Source organism: Vulpes vulpes, chromosome 7, assembly GCF_048418805.1.
Source record: "Vulpes vulpes isolate BD-2025 chromosome 7, VulVul3, whole genome shotgun sequence".
NCBI classification, from domain to species: Eukaryota; Metazoa; Chordata; class Mammalia; order Carnivora; family Canidae; genus Vulpes; species Vulpes vulpes.
In genome coordinates, this window is record NC_132786.1 from 22,459,230 (window position 1) to 22,480,972 (window position 21,743).

Genomic DNA, 21,743 nt, shown 5'->3' on the forward strand with positions numbered 1-21,743 from the left:
TGCCATACTCAATACTTATTGGGACAAGTGTGCTCCTAATCCCCTTCACCTGTTCCCACATCCCTTGCCTCAGGAAACATTATCTTGAAAGATGTTGCTACGGCTGATGTCAGTGAAGTTACTACATAGGCACCTACTTAAATCTATTTGAGTCCCTCTCCCATTAATGTTAGTAGAGGCTGCATTGCTGCTTGTATGTGTGCATGCTCATTTTACATATGTGGCATTGTGATGTACATGGATACAGATATATATGTTTGTGTGTGTGTGTGTGTGTGTGTGTGTGTGTGTGTGTAGACCTGTTTCTGGTCTTTTTTACTCAGCAGTATGTGAAGACCTAGCATATTCCTGTGTGTACATGCAGCTCTCTGCTTTAACTGTGCACATGGTCTAGATTTCTGCAATTCCTAGCTTACATCCTCATGGCCTCCTCTGCCACCAGGTGCCTCTTCCATATCCACCACTCATGATAAGGAAATGCAGCCTTCTTCCTTCTCAATCTGTACAAAATAGGGACTTGCTGGGAGATCTGTACCATGAATCTAATACAGGTCTTTACTAAGAAATAGAGGGAGGACAGAGGTCACCAGAGCAATGGAAACATCACACAAAAACAGGATCATTGTTGCTCATGACCTCAGCCTCAGTCCCTTGTTACTAATAACTATACTGCCACCACCTTGTCTCAACCACCATTACCTCTACCAACACCAACACCACCAACACCTCCATCACCAACTACCACCATCACCATCATCACCACCATCACCACCACCATCACTGCCATCACCACTACCAATCACTATCATCACCACCACCACCATCACCACTGCCACCCCCATCACCAACCTGACCATCACTACCATCACCACCACCAGCATCAGCAGCATCACCACCACCACCACCACTGCCAATCACCAGCCCCATCACTACCATCACCACCACTACCACCATCACTATAACCTTCATCACCTCCATCACTTGCCTCCACATCTCCTAGTCAATGAATCCCTTCATATTCAAAGTATATAAACTGTTGAATGAGGACTCCACAGTCCCTAAGGTAGCTCTTCCCTTACTTCCTTCTCCCTCATCCTGACAATTGGCCCTGCATTATAGCCAGTCTCTAAGATGGAAGAGAAAGATAACATGATCTACTACTCCATTGAAAGTAAAATTACGGAAATATACATCAAATAGTAATTTGTCTTATGGTCACCACATTTTTATATTCTGCAAAATGCAACCTGCCTGCAGATATTTTTATACAATTATGTGATGGCTCTGAGGACATGCTCAGATATGGAGCTGTGCGTTTTATCCTGGGCAGCATTTGGTATTTGGTGGTGTTTCAGTGGGCTCAACACTGCCTATTAAAGAACACAATTTTTTTTTCTAAATTCTCAAAGTATGTTTTTGCTCTGGATTTATTCATGGAATGAACATTGCTGAGAAAATGCCAGAGCTAATTGCAGGCTCTTTATTTCACTAGATAAACAGACCTTTTGTTCCCTTGCCCTTAATGGCCACACAACTGTTGGAATCTTTGACAGAATTTGGAATACCAAGAACTGACACGGCACACTAATCCCTGTGAGAGAGACAATGCCATATTAATATTTTATGGCAAACAAATGGACTAATAAAAAATTCATATACTGGTTACCAGGAAGAGTCAGCATATTTTGATTTGAAGGCACCTTTGGCTGGAGATTTGTGGGAATCTTGTCATGTTTTCTCAGCCAAGTTGTGCTTTTCAACACACCCTCTACCCTCATCCTTCTCAGAGTAGGGCAATCCTTACGCTGCCCTGAAATTAGGGATTTGTCTCCCCACAGACTGTGAGCTCCCTTACAGCAAGGGGCTGGCTGTCTGTGTTGCCAGCACCTGGAACTCTGTGCACACCACACTAAACCCTACCTCAGTGCTCTTGGAATGAACACATGTTATTCACTGGTGGATAAAATGCTTTAGAATACAGAGAAAATGAGTAGCATTTCTTCCAGAAATCTTTGCTTCCTATTAATATTTTCATATCATGTTCTTTTTATTTTATTTTTTTTATTTTTTCTAATTGGAGTTCAATTTGCCAACATGTTCTTTTTAAAATGAAACTTCTAAGATCCTCAAAATATGGTCATTTATTTTCTGTGATGATCTGAATATTTCAGCATCTCCCTTCATCTCAATATTGGATCAATCCTTGTGTCTTTCAAAGCCCTGCTCCATTTCACCTTCTTCAATCATCATTCTGCTTTAAATCCTGTTTTCTCCCCTCCTTTTACTGCAGCCAACTTCTTATTCCAGAGCACCTTATGGCCTGCCCATATGTTTATTCCTTCAGAGAACAGTTAGTAAGGGCAGAGATGGACATGGAGATCCGTCACGAGATGACCCTTGGAGCTGGTGGGTGCTTCTAAGAAGTTAAAATCAATAAATAGCATTGACTTTATCATAAACAAGTCTTTCATACTGAAGCTGTGACTGAATCTCATTTTGTTCAGTATTTTGTTTTTCCTGGAGTTATAAGTTGTTTTATTTTTCACTTGAACTACTTACTCCACTTTATGTTACCCTCATTATTTTCCCTCAAACTCTCTTAGATATTATGTTGCATTGCCCTTTCCCTCACACCTATCTTCACAAGTACTCTCTCCTGCATACCCCAGTATGGGCTAATTATTCTCTACCATGTTTGCAACAAGGCTGTTTCCGAACCCCCCACTACTATCCCGGGTTAAAGCCACTGTCTTCTGGACCGTATGTCACCTTCTGTCCTGATGACATTCTCATTAGATATTAAATTATGATATAAACTATTCTGATCTTGTGTGATCACAAAATGCTTAAACCATTGTGATTTAAGACTGCATCCACTTATAGATACACTGGCCATTCCATCAGTAAACAATCTACAGCCTGGTCTCTAATTAGCAATTCTTGGTATAAATACCTCTTGCAAGTCTTCCTTTTTGAAACTGGTTATCTTGGCTATTTTTTCCATTTCTTCTTATAGGTGAACTTTAGAATTGTTTTATTAGATGATCTCCTCTCAGTAAAGAAACCCAATGGTCTTTCTGTTAGAATGAAGTTTGGTCCTTTACAAAGCATTCAGTATTCACCATATGTGTAGCATCTTGCAGGTGCTGAAAGTACAGAAATGAGGAAGGCAATGTGATCTCTCCCTCATGAAGCTTCAATAGAATCAATTCAGACCTTCTCAAATGATTCGTCATTTTAAAAAGTATTTTATCTTTAGTTTCCTATTCTGGGAATGTGGTATGTTTGTATTCCTTCCCCTTACATGTCTCTTCCTGTTTCATCATGGTGATATGTGCTGCCATTTGTTTGTAATACGCTTTGAAAATTTGGTAAATATTTATGATTTTATGAAACAGTCACCAAATATTTCTTTTATTTTATAATATTTTTGTCACTTAATAATTACTTCTGATATTTACTTCAAATTTGTAATCAAATTGATACTGGTTTGGGACTAACTGTGAATGATTGATTTTAGGGATTATCTTCTTACAAGCTAAGCTTTTAATTTTGAGCCTTTAAATTTTGAATTGTTTTCAGTGTAGGGTATATTCAAATATGAGATACTGCTTGTTAAAAACACTGAAATGTTAAATACCCCTTAGACCTAGAACAGTAGGGAAATTTGATATCAGCCTAAATTTTGATCATTTATCAAAACACATTTCCTTATTACTAGGTTACGGTGAGATTTCTTTTTCTTCAGAACTCAAATATTCTATTAGAACATATTTTGGAGCTCCTGGGTGGCCCAGTTGGTGAAGCATCTGCTTTTAGCTCAGGTCATGATCCCGGGGTTCTGGGATTGAGCCCCGCATCAGGCTCTCTGGTCAGCGGAGAGCCTGCTTCTCCCTCTACCCCTCCCTCCTGCTTGTGCTCTCTCTCTTTCTCATGCTCTCTCTCCCTCTCTAATAGATAAAATCTTTTTAAAAACATATTTAGGCATTTTATTAACTTCCCCAGAATATGGAAAATCCTTTTCACCTGCATTTAGATCCTGATCTACTCATGTAGACATCTCATCCCTAAGTTTTGGAGATGGTCCTCTTCCCATCACTCTGGTTTCTCCGCAAGAAGCTCTGACATCCTTGGACAGGAGGACAGTCTGCGTTCCTTCCTTTCATCTCTGTGGCACCTTCTTCTGCCTTCTGAGAGAGCTTCCCCAATTTTCTTCAGTTTCTCTGAGCCCAGTTTCTCTCACCTTCAGATGTGGTTGCCCTCTAGTCTTTTATCCCCCCCTCTTCCATCTCAGCCTGTATTCTTAGGGTTCTGTTCTGCTTTTATGTTGTCAGTATAATCCCCCCTTCCTTCATCTGTGTCGTTTGGTGACTTTTGTTGTCTTCCACCTCAGGAAGGAGACATCCCCCCACCCCTGACGTCTGGCAACAGATGCCATACGAAGGTTATTTTCGACTCTGAACTTTCAGGCGCTGCTTGAGCCTTCTCAGATGGAGTTGGGAGACAGAGTCTAACCTGTATCCATCTGGTGTAACTCTGCTGGGCTGAGTTGAGAGTTTCCTTCCACCTTCTTTAGATTTTTTTGTGTGTGACATTCTTAGTCAATAGGTGTCTATGAAAAATCATGATCTTCTGTGACACTGAGGTAGCAAAGGCTTGACTTCCCCAATTTCTGGCTGGTATAGGTTGGTGTTCCTGAGGAAAGATAATTAAGAGCCGGGGAAGGAGAATCACACTCTCCTGCTCGGCTACTGCTTGCCTCAAAGTGTGAAGCACAGATGGGCATCCCATTGTTTGGCTTCATGTACCTGCATCTGTGGTGTGGTTGTTGGAAATTTTCAACATTCACATTTCATGGTATTGTGATTTTGCACCTCCTTTGTGTCTTTATAGGCTCATTGACACAAAGTTGGTTAAAGTCTACCTCAGATTTGCTAAGCAGTTGATACTGTGTGCTAGAAATCTTCACACCAAAATGGGGCAACCAAACAGACCCTCCCCCTAAGTCATCAGCAGGACCCTGATGGACATGGCCTTGGTCCTTGACACTAACCTCGATGTCAGAGTCTGCACTGTTTCCTGCATGTAACCATTAGGCTAACAACTTTGAAATTACAGACAATGGAAAATGTGTAGGGAACCAGGAGAACTTTGCTTACCTACTTCTGGATTTCTCCTTAGAGAAAGTTTCAGAAGTGGGCAAAGTTTGTATTTTCCCTTCCATGAGCATATGGTGTGACTAACAGACCTTACGTAGTAATAGAATATTATTCTCTCCAGAGTGTTACTTTGTGAGGTTCTGTATCTCATCGGTCCTTTTAAATCACCCGCCCTTGGCAATGCTTTATCTTTATGACTTGACTTGATATTTTTAAATAACCAGAACCTATTTGGCATGAAGCCTTGTCATTGATGCTATTCACAGGATGAGGAAATGTTGGTTCGAGAAGAGATGTTGCTGTACAAGTAATGAGATGGGTGTGAAGTCCTGAAGGGGACTCAGACTGAAGGCTCCCAAGTGCTTTAACAAGTGGGAACATGACTAAAATTTCTGTAACCACCTAATGGGGAAGCAGCACCACTTGCCTATATAGAGATATCTATGTCATCTTTATGGAGTCCTTAATAATTTTTATTGTTTAAAGAGTTCTAAAAAATATTGTCATCATATTTCATCACCATAAAATCTCTAAGGTGCCATCAGCTTGTTTGAAATTCCTATTACACGGAAGAGGAACTGAGGATTCAAGTTCCATGCAAAGTGGGGTGTGGATGCAAAGCCCACAGACCGCCCCCAACCCCGTGACACTGCACCTGCCCTTTGTCAGGGCTACTGCCAATGTCCACTTGGCAAAGTGAGTCCAGGTTTCACTGTCCTGATTTGTGGTGTGATTATTTCCTCCTTTCTACGACATGCCTCATATCACAAATTAGGAAAGTAAAAGAAAGACTTTAATATTTGGTCTATATGAACACTGTGCAAAAGAACACCATAAAACCTAGAAAAACACATAGGACAAACGAATGTTTCCAACAAATGGAACAAAAATGGAGTCTTCCCTAACCAGTGTGGAGGCTGTGGAGGGAAAAGTGGTCATAACAGGAAATCTGGCTTTTTCCTCCTTGATTTCATCCAGATGACATCCGTTTGCTGGTCACTGTACCTTCCCACACTACCCTCAGTATGAGCATCTGCGTCCAGCAGGCCCCACGGTCCAGGAATACAGGACTCTGTGTCCATCCCCACGGCCCCTCCTGCTAGCTGTCTCCAGCATCTATCGAACAGGGACCCAAGGATCATCTATGTTGTTATTTAAAAATAAGAAATATTATATGTGAAGCAAGAGCTAGGCATAGATTCTGAGTCATTTTTAAGAGCCAAGCTAAATAAATGTTTTCATGCCTACAAATATTCAAGGAGTTGATCAGACCTGACATTACAAACGGGCTCCAAGCCCTCAGGCAGTGAAGCAAACACAGGACAGCATCCACAGAGGAGCTGCTGAAAGGCCACACTCCTTCTCCAAGCAGGAACCTGACAGCGTTGTGTGAGAGAGCAGATCCTGTAAACACACAGGCCTAGGTCCCTGAGGCCTGTGGGCCTGCTAGCAGATGGTGTGAACAGACACAGCCCTATCTCAAAACTCACAGCAATTGAGAAGGTTGAAAACCACAAAAGCTGGATTATGCCTGAATGACATCCTCACCAGCCACATCCCTGGTGGGTTGGCCAGGCCTTCGCTGGGCAGCGCCAGGGCCTCCCCTACTCCTCACGCGGGAGTGGCAGCCTGAGTCAGCTCCTGACTTAGGTTAACATATTTGAAGATTTGATTAACAGGTGGATTCGAGAAATAGGGAACACAGCAATTTAATCTCCTCCCCTCGTTAACCAAAGCTTTGTTGAAAGCACCTGGTGATTTAGGCCTTTCTGTTGAAAATAATCATTGGGTATACGCATGGTCCTCTCCAGCCAGTGAGGCATTGTCTAGTGAATGTGCTGCCGTCTTCGGTGATAAAGGATCTTGTAAGACCACAAAGTAATCATTCTGAACAATAGATCTCATTATAGATATGGATGGGGTAGGTGATGGAACAGGGTTAGCTGGCCTCTAGAACATTCTCAGAATTCACCTAGGGATAATCTTTCGTGCGCTTGTCTTTTCTTGTTCCTCTTTAACATATTTTTTTCCCTAAAAGCCCGATTTTGAAGGGCTCTGGGTGGTTGAATTCATTGTCAGCAACCCCAGCACCCCTCGTGCTAAGTACAGGGTAGCCTAGAACACCATGGTATTTTCAGGTTTGGATAAAAGCAGGCATGTGATATCTGGGATATCCAACCAAATCTGCCCAATGCCCAGAGCCATGAACCAATTTCCCTAATTAGCTGGCGAACGTCCCTGGGTGTTTCATCTTTACAGGAGAGGGAGCCCCGAGCCTTCCTCTGCGTGCCCCAGGTGTTTTTCCAGCAGCTCATACTCTGTGAGTGCCTCTCTCTCTCTCTCTCCAAGCCCCTCCTTCCTGGCTCTGGCTCTGTCAGCTCCTCATGCGACCCCCTTGCTGCCTCCAGCGACCCGGACTTGTGTGTTTGCTGGGGCCATGGCATAAAAATCAAGGCAGTGGGTCAGCGTTAGCTGCAACATGACTTCTAAAACCCACAGAGCAGGACCCAGATGCCATCAGCCTGTGGGCTGATGGGACAGCTGCTCTTGACAAGTGTGCACTTTACACGCAGCCCTCAAGGGTTCCAGGGGCTTCTGTGTGGCTCACTTCACTGCCTCAGTGAGCCGGCTTCCCATCAGAGTCGCGTTCTTGAGAAGCCCCGTCTCAGAGCCTCAAGTGACGTGTCCATCCCCCGTTGTTGGCCCAGCGCCCGGGGCTGGGATGTGCGGGTCTCCTGGTTCCCGTGCGGTCTGCTGATGCACTCTGTTTGCGTGTTTTCAGGGAGTACTACATCACCATGGTGAAATGGGCCACCAGCACGAAGGTGGCAGTGAACTGGCTGAGCCGGGCGCAGAACGTGTCCATCCTCACCCTCTGCGACGCCACCACTGGGGTCTGCACAAAGGTACGGGAGGCGGCATCCCTGGGGTCTGCACAAAGGTAGGGGAAGCAGTGTCCCTGGTGTCTTTGGGGCGTTGGAGCCTGGGGGCTGGCTGGGTCCCTGTGCTTGGACTCCCAGAATGCAGGTCCTTGGGAAGCTGCGCCGGCCTTGGTGTTGGTGCCACCTGGTGGTGAATCATACCCTGCTGCAACACTCGTGGCTAATGCAATCAGTGACCCAAGGGGCCCCAGGTTGGGACCTGGTCCGCAGATGTTCTTCCCTTTTATCTGGGCCCACTCTATCCTGTGTTGAGCATTCCCCTTGTTCTCCAGTTGACATCAGAGAGCAGAAGGGGTCCCTGAGGCCCCAGCCCTGCAAGCCTGCTTCTCTTTTTTGTGAGCTCTGTCTTCCATCTGACTGAGCCAGAGTTGGGGGAACCTGGGATGGGTTGGCCCCTGGGTGGGCTGGCTTCTATCTCTGAAGGTCATCACTGAGGCCAAAAAGGTTCCTGGGGAGGGGGTTGCTCCACACTTGCATGTCTAGCCCTAAGAGGTAGATCTCCTAGTGCTAGGTTAAAAAAAAAAAAGAAGAAGAAGAGGAAGAGGAAGAGGAAGAAGAAGAAGAAGAAGAAATAATCAATTAAACCCCATGAATACATCCAGGCTGGCTTCAGATACATTCAGGAGTTTCAGAAACTCCTCCTAGAACAATAAGTTCCTCTTTCCCAGAGAGGGAGGGGAAAGGCAGGCAGGGCGCCTTTGCTGTGGCTGGGGAGGCCCGAAAGCAGCAGCTCTCATTGCACCAAGCACGGGGTTGAGGGGAGCTGAGTGACCCAATGGCCTCAGGTGGTCCAGTGATGCACCTCTTGTTCCATATGATTGAGAGCAGATTGGGAAGGAGGGAGGGAGGGAGCGAGCAGACACACAGCCAGGGAGCCAGGATGTATACCTTGTCTCGTCTACACCCAACCTGTGTGTCAGCATGGGGACCCCTTCCTGCCGTGAATCTGTGGACAAGGGAAGCCCTTTCTGGAGGCCAAACCAGTGCCCGGAGCAGGCCCCCCACTGCAGAGCTGTAAAACAGGTGCTTTGGGTATTTTTTTGTCCTCCATTAGGCATCCTTCCATGCAGCTCTGGGAGACCGACTCTTCACGTACACTTTCAGCCCCTTTGGTGTTTTGGGCTACCAGGATCGTCACCCAGAGCTGTGAACTGGAAATCAGAGAAGTATCCACACACACCCACAGGAGCACATATAAGTCCCTGCAGCACCGTAGCCTAGAGACTTGCCCCAAAATGGGCTCCTGTGTGGACATTGTCCTAAGGATTCCTAACCCATGGATATGTTCTCATTGCTGGGGAAAGTTGCGTTTTCTCGTTCGGGGACACTTGTGTTGGGCTGGGAGCCATAACCGAGACCTGGCGGAGAGTGGGGTGCCTCCTCCCCAGGCAGGCTCTGCGTGTGTGTGTGTGTGTGTGTGTGTGTGCAGCTGCTGTGTAGGGGAATCAAATTGTTTCTGCACTGCTGGTTGCAGACACAAAACAGGCAAAAAATCCTTTCCCTAATGCTCTTATTTCATTTCAGAAACACGAGGATGAGAGCGAAGCCTGGCTTCACAGACAGGTAACTCTTCATGTCTGACTCGTCACGTTCTCCGTTTACACCAGCCACCAGGTCCGCCACCACAGGGTGGCTTTCTGAGTTCTCATGGCTGGGTGGCTTCTCATGGTAGATCCCCAGGTGGAGCTGCCGAGCTTCCTGGCTCTGGGGTGTGGCGGGGGCCGCTTGGCCCATCTTGCCCCCACTTCCCACGATGGAACCACAGAGCCACGGGCAATGGCCTTGAGCTCTCTTGGCGAGATCTCAGTTCTCAAAGTGACAGCCTCTTGGGAAACTAGGACAAGTCCATGAAAGTCGCCTCCTTATTTCCTCCTTTCTACGACATGCCTCATATCACAAATTAGGAAAGTAAAAGAAAGACTTTAATATTTGGTCTATATGAACACTGTGCAAAAGAACACCATAAAACCTAGAAAAACACATAGGACAAATGAATGTTTCCAACAAATGGAACAAAAATGGAGTCTTCCCTAACCAGTGTGGAGGCTGTGGAGGGAAAAGTGGTCATAACAGGAAATCTGGCTTTTTCCTCCTTGATTTCATCCAGATGACATCTGTTTGCTGGTCACTGTACCTTCCCACACTACCCTCAGTATGAGCATCTGCGTCCAGCAGGCCCCACGGTCCAGGAATACAGGACTCTGTGTCCATCCCCACGCCCCTCCTGCTAGCTGTCTCCAGCATCTATCGAACAGGGGCCCAAGGATCATCTATGTTGTTATTTAAAAATAAGAAATATTATATGTGAAGCAAGAGCTAGGCATAGATTGCCTTTGGCCGTGGTCTACTCTACCACGGCCAAAGGAAAGGAAAATGTGGCAGTGGTCCCGTTTCTGTCCACACATGCTCGTGGGTGTCTCGTGGGAGGCGGACCCCACTGCCATTCAGCCTGGGCCTTCCCAGGGACCTGGCCTCCTGGCCCCCCTGGGTTTCCCGTCCCGACTCAGGCCAGAAATGCATGTGAAACGGACTCTGAGGTCTTGAGATTTGTGGGAGAGGCTGATGGGGGTGCCCTCTGCCCCATCACAAAAGAAAAGTCAAACTGTCACAGAATTGCAAAGCTCTCCACACTATTTTTTTCTGTCCTTGTTGCTCTTTGTCTCACAATACACCCTGGCAAAGAATAGGTGAAAGAGTTTTACTAACTTCCTTCCTTCCTACCCAACCTATGGGCACCAACACTGACTGGAAATGTGTGGGGAATGTCCCACCAGGTCAGAGAGTCAAGAACCAAGGCGGAGCAGACACAGGCATCCCACTTACGGATGCGACAGGCAAATGCAGCCTGACAGGGACCCTCCTCTGTGTTTAGAATCCACCATCCGTCTCCACCTTCCATCAGTCATTCCAGGAGGAGAAGGGGGGCAGCCTCACAAGTGGGCATGATCGGTTATTCAATAACCCCTCCTCACCCTCCTTGCCCTCCTCACCTGCCTCACCTGGAAGAGAACTAGCCCAGAGGCCCACTCCCGTTTCCTACATGTATGTCTGGGTGCCAAGTCCCAGCCAAGAAAATAACAGGAAGGAGCATATGCTGGAGCACTGTGTGAGGTGTGAGCTTGGGGAGGGGGCTGGCGTTGAGCTGTGGAGCTCCCCAAAGCCCCCAGGGCCCGAGACAAGAGCACAGGTGTCGGGTACATGTGTGACACCCTTCTTGTATCAGATAGAATGTCTGGGAGGCTGCCGTGAGAGACTCAGGAGAGAATCCCTTATCCATACGGTCATCTGATCTACACGTTTGGATCATACCAAGCACCCCCCCTAGGCTGTGTGGATTTCAGAATGGAATCAGGTACTTCACCCAAGCCCCTGGTCGGCAAGCGCGAGAACGTCCTTCCTATTTGTGGCTGAACGATACTCTGTTGAATGGAGAGACCACCGTTCATTGATCTGTTGGTGGACTTTGGGTTGTCCCTGCCTTTTGGCCATCTTGAGCAGTGCAGCTAAGAATATTCCGCAGAGGGACAAGAACCAGAACAACAACAAAAAAAAACACCCATTGTGTGATTCCATGAATATGACATGTCCTGAACAAATGAGTTTGCAGAGAAAACTGTTTGCTGGCTGGTGGGGCTAGGGACAGGGGACAGGACTAACAGCCTCAAGAGCATGGGGTGATAGAAACGCTCTGGAACCAGACACAGGTGATGGTTGCACAAAGTCGTGAATACACTAAGGGCCCCTAAATTATTTGCTTTTATTAAAATGTTTTATCTTATTTTATGTGAATTTTGCCCCAACACATTCCTTTGAAAAATGGATCTCCTAGAGCAGCAGCTCTTAACAATCCACAGGGAGGAAAGGGAGATGAGACGTGCACATGCATCCAACGTGTGGCAACCAAAAGTAAACCTCAAACATGTCCAGCAAGTGTGTTCAAGGGTCAGAGGTCTTGGCAGGGCTGGAGCAAGGAGTGGAACTTGGAGGTGGCCCTCAGTGTGGTGTTCTCAGGGAGCTGGGGGTGCACGGCGGCTGCCCTGTCCTCCCGCCGCCCCTGGCTGAGCGTCAGGGTCCAGCGGCTGCATGGCCAAGCTGCCGTGTTGGCCTCTTTGTCCATGCTGCAGAGGGGCTGTAGAGACACCGCCAGCAACAGGGTGTTTCTGTATCTATCAGCGGCATGTCTTGTCATCCACCTGAGGACACAAGGTGGACACCAGCCACACTCCAGACGGACCGCCCGGATGCGACGTAGGAAAATCAAGTGAGCAAAATCAAGTCAGCACTTAAAAAGGAGCATGAATGTGTAAATATAGACTTTAAGGCATTTACTGACAAACAGCTACCGTGTTTAAGACAGCCACTGAAAAAGATACGGCATGCTGTTTTGTGTGTAGGATGGCAGGTCCTATAAAGGAATCACTTCCTCCAAAGTGGTGCTTTCCTGGGTCTGGTCCAGTGTGTTCGAGTGTCAGCAGTCTTGGCGGGGCTGGAGCAAGGAGTGGGACTTGGTGGTGGCCCAGCGAGCCGCCTTGCCCGGGGAGTGTGGGGAGGCCCTGGTTTCTCTGGGCATCCCTAACACAGAGCTCCAGTGGCGGGAGGCAAGTCCAGCATCAGCAGTGTCTCCTGACCTTTCAAGGAGAATTTCAGAAAGGAATTTCTGGATCCTGCCTTTCAAAAATCATCTATAGTGTCTCCATGTCCTTCGTGATACTGTGAGGCCCTGGAGGGTGAATTAGGAACGTGTTCAAGGCTTATAGCTGTCTGCCTGCTGCTCCGGGCACAGGCGCTGCACCAGGTGGAGCAGGACACAGTGTCGTTTAGGAGCCCCAGAGTCTGAGAAGCCCAATCGACCTCAGGGATTCCGTCTGCTTAGATCTGCGGTCTTCTGGTCTCCTGCTCTGGGAACAGGGGGTGGGCTGGAGCAGACCTGAGCCTCCCCACCTCTCGTCTCCTCCCCATCCTTGTCGAGGCCGCAGCATGGACCCCACATGGATCCCCATGAGCCAACAAAGGAGGTGAACATGTATGTGTCCCATGAGTGGAGGCCCACCCAGTTCTCTCTGTCCTGGGAATATTCTACAGGCCCTGCTCCTCCTCCCACATACACACATGCCATCACCACCACCCGAGACCTCACAACATCAGCCCTGATGCTGATCCACAGGGATTTTCCGTAAAGCTCTGGAACCCATCCTCTGGTTGAAGACTTGGTCTAATGGGCCGACATCTGATAGTCTTTCTTCTTTCACCAGAGTTTTGGTTTTGTGATTTCAAATTCCAGGCTGGGAGATTGGGCAAGGTGAGCGTACCTGAACCACTCTCTGGAAAGAACTGGCAGATGGGCTACAAAAGCTCATGAAGAGTCTCTCCCCAATGAGAAGGACTCCTCCTTCACCAACCTACTTCACCAAGTGGTGTGGGCTCCCTGTCCTACCCAGAGAGACCAGAACGTTCCCCCAAAACCCATGAGAGCCAGAGGTGGGATTAACACCTGGGGCCCCTCCTCAAAAAACATCGCACTCTCTCACCGAAAATACATTTACTGCCCAAGAAACAGCGTCTCCGAGAGGCTTGGGGCTGGTGCGGCACGCTCCCTGGTCCGTGTAAAGATGACATCAAATGGTGAGGGGCCTTCTCAGTGTGAAAGCAAAGCGTCTGGCCGGAATTAATGATTTATTACCTTTATTCAGAGTATTTTTCTCTGCCAAAAGTGCAAACATTTCCCTCAGAAAACCGAGGCAGTATTGCAGTATCTGCCCTGCAGTTGGCAAATAGAAGTACGTTGAAAAAGCCAGTCACCGCTCGTTTTCCCGTTCCCCCGCTTTTAAATACCATGCTGCCAGCTCTAAATAGAAAAATAAATATTTGCAGATTAAAGGTTTCATTTTATTGCAAATATTCATGAAGATTAAATGTCATTTTAATCACATGTTAGTTTATTTCTCTGGGCACATCGCATTTGCGTGTACGCAGTCACTCATTGCCGGGAAATGTGCGCTCTCAGCGCCAGCTGGGGCCTATTTACCATTTGTTCTCAGCCTGCGTTAGCGTGGAGCTCCTTGAATCAGAAAATATATATCGTAGCCAACTAATTGGCGTTCACGGATGGAAACTTCCAAGCTGGAGCTGCAGAGATGCCGGGGTGCTGCTGTAGCAAAATGCCTTTTCCATGTTGAGGCGGCGGCTAGGCCCCAGGGCGGGTGGGGCTGAGCCGCGCTGCTCGGTGTTGGGGGCCCGCGCAGACATGGGGGCAGCACTCTGTAGGCCTCAGCTTTGAATCCAGTCTGGAATTCCTTCCCCAGAGACAGCAGGTGCTGCCCAGCCCTTCCCGTGAGCCTGTGCACACAGGTCCACTCTGTTGACGCTCCATAGACCAAGGGATGTCCTTCTATCTGCCTCTGCTTATTCCTCAATCTTCCTCTTCTCCCTGGAGGTGGAAAGTTTGGTGATTCCCAAGGAGAGTAAAGGCCCCCACACACCATTTATTCTTTCCACTGTGTCTCTCATCAGAAATTACATAGAAAATGCATCTCAAGGGGCAGCTGGGTGGTTCAGTGGTTGAGCTTCTGCCTTCGGCTCAGGGCATGATCCCAGTGTCCCGGGATCGAGTCCCACATCGGGCTCCCTGCGTGGAGCCTGCTTCTCCCTCTGCCTGTGTCTCTGCCTCTCTCTGTCTCTCTGTCTCTCATGAATAAATAAATAAAATCTTTCTTAAAAATGCATCTCCAAATGTATTTCATCGTGATAAACCTCTTTAAGACAGAATGAAACCTTTTTTTTTTTGTAGACGTAATCCTTTGCTTTCATCCCCAGAATGAAGAGCCGGTGTTCTCCAAGGATGGCCGGAAGTTCTTCTTCGTCCGAGCCATCCCACAGGGGGGACAAGGAAAATTTTATCACATCACCGTGTCCTCGTCCCAGGTAATCACGACAGTTTCTGAAACTGTTGTGCTGGTGACAGCCCCTGGTGGCAAGTGCTCTGAGGACCCTTGGCATCTGCAAGGACCCCGGGGTGAGCCCCAGGTCAGGAATGGGAAAGTAGGTTCCTGAAGGCAGGGCAGGAAGGGACCCTTGCAAAGTCCAGGAGTATTGCTCAGGGCAGGGGGTTGAGTTAGCCCTTTCTGTGATGGCTCAGAGATATGACGATGACACTGCTGACAATGTCACAGGAGGCTGTAGGACCCGAGGACTCAGGTCTATGACTTTGACCAACAATCCTGTGCCCTCGACCCTTCCTCCCCACTGGCTGGGCTGTCCCCTCACCCCCCACCCCAGGGCCGGGGGCCCACTGCCTTCATATGCAGCCCTCAGGTTGTGATCCCAGGGTCCCGCATCAGGCTCCCTGCTCAGTGGGGAGCCTGCTTCTCCCTCTGCTGCTTCCCCTGTTCATGCTCACTCTCTCTCCCTCTTAAGAAAATGATAAAATCTTTAATAAAAAAAAAAAAAGCCGAGAGCCGGGTGAATGCCATTTGTCCAGAAATGGTCATCCCAGGGGAGCTGCCCACCTGTGGCTCAGATGCTCCCCTGGCACTGAGTTTTCGGGGACCTCGGCCCTTAGCCAGAAGGTGGAGAGAGGGCATGGCAGCTCCATGACCGCAACCCTCATCTTCCGGGTGTGGATCCCATTTCTGAAGCTGGTGAGTGAGTCATTTGGGAGCCAGGATAAGTGAATAAGATTTGATTCCAAATAGCCAGCGACAACCTTCCGTGGCCAGTAAGTAGAAGGCTGGTGTTCATGTGGGGCCGGGAGGGGGTTTCAGAAGAAGCCCACCGAGGGGCCCCCACCGAGGGAGTGGAGGGTGGGGGTGACCCAGGAGTGCTCGGGCTACAGCACCCCACTACCACCACCGGGCCCGCCCCCAGGCCCTTCCTGTTTGATTCGGCCTCGCCCTAGTTCATGTGCATGATCGGCATTACTGAGCCCCTGAAACAGTCCTGCAGGACAGGGCCTGTGCCCAGGAGGGCCCCCCAGTCCCCGGGAGCCCCCAGCCCCTGCCCTCCAGAACCCCTGCCCCCCGCAGGCTCCCCCTTCTCCCTGGACCCCACAGGCCCCACCTGACTCACTCACCAGCCGATTCCCACCTCCTCCCTCGGCACCTGCCACTCGCCCCGCCTCTTCCACGTGCCCTTCCAGATCACACCACCCCCCACCCCCACCCCCACCCCCCCCCCCCCCCCGCCCAGATGGCCGAGCCTCCCTCCTTCATGTTTATTGTTTATTGTCAGGATTACCTACTGGGGAGAAAGTAAGACCCTCAGTAAGACCCCCCTCAGACCATCCTTGTAAATCAGGGCAGAGAATGACAAACAGGTATCCTCCACTCCCTCCCACTCCTCCTCCCTCCCCTTCTCCTTCCCCTCCCCCTCCTCTCTACCCTCCTCCCCCTCTTTCCTCCTCTCCCCTCTCTCCTCTCCCTCTTCCCCTCCCTCCTCCCTCCCCTCCTCCCTCTCCCCTTCCCTTCCTTCCCTTTCTTCCCTTCCTTCCCTCTGTTTTCTGGCCCTGTTTCCTCCCTTTCCCCATACTTCTCTTCCCTCCCAGTCTCCCCATAACAATGACTCCACCAATGACATTGACAGATTTTAAAGAGGATCCTCGGCAGCCCATGCAACACTGATGCCTCTCTGACACCTGTGTCATGGTTGGAGGCACTGGCCAGCACCATACCGGGCGACAGGGACTCTGCTGGTCTCTGTGTTGCCAACATTCAGGGAAGGGGAAAGGGCTGGGGCCTGGGGGGGTCACTGAGGCTCTGGAGCTGGGCTGGATCCAAGCCCCCTCAGGGCGGGGCAGGGGGGCAGAGGGCAGATGGCACCCCCACGGAGAGGCTCCCCACCCTTCGACGCTGGGCCTGCAGTGTAAGCGTGGGCCGGGCTTGCCAGTGCCCCCATGTCCTATCTGTGTTCCAGCCCAACAGCAGCAATGACAACATACAGTCCATCACCTCTGGAGACTGGGATGTGACCAAGATCCTGTCCTATGACGAGAAGCGGGATAAGATGTGAGTAGGGCCCAGGGCCCGCCACCGCTGCAAGACGCGGCCTCTACTTCCCGGCAGACGGGTCTCGCTGGGTCTGGTTTCTCAAGGGCCCCACTTCCAAAATCGCCAGACTCTGATCAGACGTAGTTGAGCAGCCAGCTCGTGGGGTGAGTCGGGGTGGCCGTCTGTTTGCTGTCAGTGGGCTCCAGGCACCGTGCACAGTGCCTCGGGTGCATCATCTCATTCCACACGGCAGCCCCATGGGTGCTTTACTACTTCCCTGGTCCAAACACAAGTCCACTGAGACAGAGAGAGATTAAGTCACTGACTGCAGCTACTCAGATGGTATTGGGGCACTAGGACTCGGCTCAGAAGGTAGAGGCCTGGCCCTCCCCTGATCCCACCACCAGAGTCCACATTCCCACCCGCGCTCCCAGTGGCTGGTGAAAAGCACACCCCTGGCGTCATTGCCCGAAGCTCTACGGGATTACCTGGACGGGTCCTAGCCCTCCTGGGGCTAAGAGTCTTGTAGAGAAATTCCCCACCTGAGTCAGGGGCCATGCCACCACCATCCTGACCCCCAGCCCTACCCCACCGCCCACCCCCCTCTCCACCCCCACAGAGCCCTGGCAGCAGGTGTATGGCTCTCCCTGCCCACATGCACACGCCCAGGGCGCTGGGCCTGAGACAGAGGATTGGTCCTGTCCCCATGCACCTCGTGTACCTGCACGGACAGAAGTCCCCGGGAAATGTGTGCATACAGAGCAAGCCCCCCCGGAGCCCACTAATCCCTGTTGGCCTGGTCTTTGCAGCTACTTCCTGAGCACCGAAGATCTGCCCCGGAGGCGGCAGCTCTACAGGTACGTGGGGGCCCCCCCGGGGCTCACCTTAGCAGGGCAGTGGCTGAGTCAGCTTGCCCCGAGCCCCAAGGGGTAGGGGAGGCACCACGCAAACCCTCCATGGGGCGTCTCTGTACAGTCCCTGAGCCCAAGGGCAAGACCTGTGGAGACCACCATATGTGAGGCTTTATTTTCTTTTTCTGCTTTTGTCAAACAAGCTCCCTGCCTCGCTTTCTTGTGTTGGTCAACGGTGGTCTTTCCGTCTCTCTGCTCTCCAAATATGAGTTGAGGGGCTCATTCTCAGGGGGGTTGGTGGAAGACAGGTCTGGTCAGGTGGTGCTGGAGGCCTGGCGGGGAGGAGGCCGCATCTAGTCATCGTGGCCGACCTGCCGGGACCGCGGTCAGTTCAGAACCTCAGAGAAGGCGGAGCAGGGAGCCATCTGAATCCTGGGATGGAAACTTCTCCCAGGGTCTGTCCTCTTCAGGATTGAGTCCTGCCACCTGCCTCAGAGACTATTCCCCCTAGAGCACGTGTCAGGCTCTGAGGCGGGATCCCCGGAGGTGGACATAGGGCAACTTCCCTCCTTGATGCTTTCCAGACTAGGAGGAGGTGGCAGCTGGCAGTGGGCTACTTGCACACCTAGGGCCCGAGAGGGTGACTCACAGTCTGGATGGAGCCGACGCCAGCTCCCCTCCCCATGGCAAGGACCCAGAGAAGCCCTGTCAGGCAGGTGGACCAGTGTGTCCCCCCAACCCCAGGGCGTATGCTGAGGGTGTAAAAGGGCGGCTCAGGGGAGTCCTTTCAGAGGGAAGAAAACTCCGGCAAATCCATGGGGTCACAGGTTCACTTCTCCCTGTAGTCGTGCAGGTCCGCCAGTATAACTTCCATCTGTCCTGTCACCCACAGAAGGGAAGGTGACCAAGGCAGGCTACCTGCCCTTTCTCTCTGCCCTATGCATATGCTCGAAGGCCGTCCTGTGACACAAACCATCCTCTGCCCCATAGACAGCTTTCTTGTGGGACCTGGGCTTAGCATGGACGCTTCCCCTGCATGGTGCTCAGGCAGGGACTCCCTCCAGGTGTGTGCCAGGACTCTGCCATAGCTTCCTTTTTGGAAACACATTCAGGCCTTCTTGGCATGAAATTGTGCTTGATCAGGGTGGTCCTGGGGTTCCTGTACCCCTTGCCCCACCGAGTGAGAAGCACCACCTCTCTGTGTAACTCTCTGGGGGGACCAGCCCCGGAACAGCCAGAGTTTGGTCCAGCCCACATCCCTGGGGCTCCTGACCGGTGCCGGGCCCTCTGAGAGAATCCTGAGATTCGGAAAGCCATCTTCTGTTCTCCAAAGGGCCTGGGTGCAAAGTCCTAGATAAGAGCCCCGAGCACAGTGCCCCCTCATGCTGGGGGCAAACGGGCCCAGATAGAAGCACAGGTGCACAGGTAACCGAGTGTGCACCTGTAGAGCAGGAGCGCTGCGAGCTCTTCCAAGTTGGGGACAGGAGGGTGACAACAGAGCAGAGGATTCGGGGGCATTCCCAGGGAGACAGGAGAGAGGTCCAGCATGCAGCGTCAGGGGCCCCAGAGCACCTGGGGGAGGAAAGCAGCCAGCTGCCTGTAGGGCTGAGCTGGGGGCTTGCACCCCATCCGCTGGCTCATGCTGCACTGTCTTCACTCCCCCAGCGCCAACACAGTGGGCAACTTCAACAGGCAGTGCCTGTCCTGTGACCTGGTGGAGAACTGTACCTACTTCAGCGCGTCCTTCAGCCACAGCGCAGATTTCTTCCTGCTCAAGTGTGAAGGTAAGTGGCAGGACTGCTTCGAGTTCAGTGCCACTGACACGGTGGGCAGGTGCACCTGCTGGCCGGGGAGGCTATAGAGGGAGCACATCCCAGGTCAGGGGGGCGCCCGCCCAATAGTTGGTTAGGGCTCCCGTGAGTAGGTCGGTGCAGTGTTGGTCTCCCACCCTCCCTGAGGGTTTTTACAGCCCACCAGTGTCCACAGATGCTGTGCCACTTAATCCTAAGGGTCATGTGCACTTCCTGCAAGCAGTTCTGGGAAGCAGGAGAGTGAGCTCTCACACTTTGATGAACCTAGGCTATTTATATAAACATAATAAAGGAGTTTCAAAGATCAACTTCTATGTATGCATATGTAAGGATGGAGGTGATATAAAAGAAGTCTCAGAGAGGAAAAAAAATTATTCACCTGTGACTTAATTTGTGGATAATTTATCCCAGAAAGTTCCTGAACACACCTGTCAGCACACACAGGCTGGACAAACCAGTATCTTTGCTTCTTGTCCTCATATCTCAGATGGATAAGGTATGAACCCATGAAAAGGCAAGTGCTAATAAGTACGGTGGTTACAAAGTATGTGTCCAGGAAGAGCCGCTGAGATCACCTCGGAGGACAAGAACACATCCCAGGAGGAACCGGCCAAGGCAGGAACAATTTAGTCCTGCAAGTTGTGGGTGAAGAATGAGGAGATTTTGCTAGAGCACTGTCTTTGTTAGCCTCTGCCAGCTGCTCATCCTTTTTATGAGTGTCTTGAAAATCTTGAAAAGCCTTACAACAGGATGTCTCAGCCCCTTGACCACCACAGGCTCAGCCCCAGACGTTCTCCCAAGGTAATGGAGAAACACATGGGGGGCCTCTGAAATACTTTAGCCCCCTTAAACCCCTCAAAGGTTACTACTCCTCTGTCCTGTGCGTGCTGGACGCAGACAGCCAGGGGCTGACGTCACAGGGCCAGAGCAGGAAAGAACCTGAGCGTCAGTCCACTTCGTTAATGGACAGGAGGTTGGTGGATCCCTGACTCCTGGTGAGTCGTGATGCACAGGGACCAGTGTTGAGGTCTCCTGGATACAAGGCCAGCGACACCTGCCGCCCTGTAGCAAGATCTTTAGGAACTTACAACTTGGGAAACTGTGGAAGTTTATGCAGCAGAGCCCACACCACCAGGAGCTGAGACGACAGCCTGATGGAAGCCACCCAATCCAACATCCACAGTCTTGTCTCCAGGAGAAGGAAGGAACTTAAAAACGCAGAAATGTCCTGATAAAATACAGAAGGGAGAAATCAAAGGGAATCCAAAGAACATCCCATCATTTAAAATCCATTTAAATATTTAGTGCGTTGCCTCATCTTATGGGTAGCATACACTAGCCCTCTTGTCTACAAAATATCTCTGTAAATACTTCTTTTGTGATAACCTATTTTCTGGCTAAGTAACTTGAATGCCCACATTAACCTTGTCCACTCCAAAACCTAATCAAAACCTCATTTTTAAAAAAGGATTCTCTAAAATGACGTAAATGTACAGACAAGAACAGCCAACCTTCAGACCCAGGGCATGGTGAGGAGGGATTTGGCCACCACAAAAGCTAGTCAGGGTCCTGTGGTCAGATGCCAAGCAGCCTCCACTGTCTACCACCAATGTGCAGCTACCTGCCGTGGGGTGAAGCTTCAGGAGACAGTGACTACTGTCTGAGCATCTGATCGCTTGGGGGGTGTTGGGGAAGAAGGATCAATCCTGATGGATGAGGTGGCACTTCAGATGAGGTGAGGGCATGAGTCAGAGTGTGAAGTGCAATAACCAGGAGAGAGGAAGAGGAAGAGGAGCACTGAGATCACGTGGAGGGTCTCCCCCACCTGTGAGCCCCCACCTGTCCAGCAGAGACATGCATTGAAGAAGTCCAATTTAACAACCAAAACTAAGTCTCAATAATTCTATTTACCTCGTATTTCTCAACAGAGATTAAAGTAGACTCAAATGTGTAGCCCACAGAAGCATGTATTAAACTTCTTCCCCTGTGTCTTTCTTTG

At 50.2% G+C, this 21,743-nt stretch overlaps 1 protein-coding gene across 4 annotated transcripts in view; it reads left to right on the forward strand.

Moving 5' to 3' along the window:
• DPP6 (dipeptidyl peptidase like 6) overlaps positions 1-21,743 on the forward strand; it is a 908,079-nt gene that overhangs the window by 821,882 nt on the left and 64,454 nt on the right. For all 4 annotated transcript variants that reach the window (XM_072763227.1, XM_072763225.1, XM_072763226.1 and 1 more), the window contains exons 11-16: positions 7,942-8,065; positions 9,626-9,664; positions 14,915-15,022; positions 17,009-17,100; positions 17,892-17,939; positions 19,599-19,717. In XM_072763227.1, the coding sequence (XP_072619328.1) occupies positions 7,942-8,065; positions 9,626-9,664; positions 14,915-15,022; positions 17,009-17,100; positions 17,892-17,939; positions 19,599-19,717 (530 nt within the window). The remainder of the gene's footprint in view (positions 1-7,941; positions 8,066-9,625; positions 9,665-14,914; positions 15,023-17,008; positions 17,101-17,891; positions 17,940-19,598; positions 19,718-21,743) is intronic.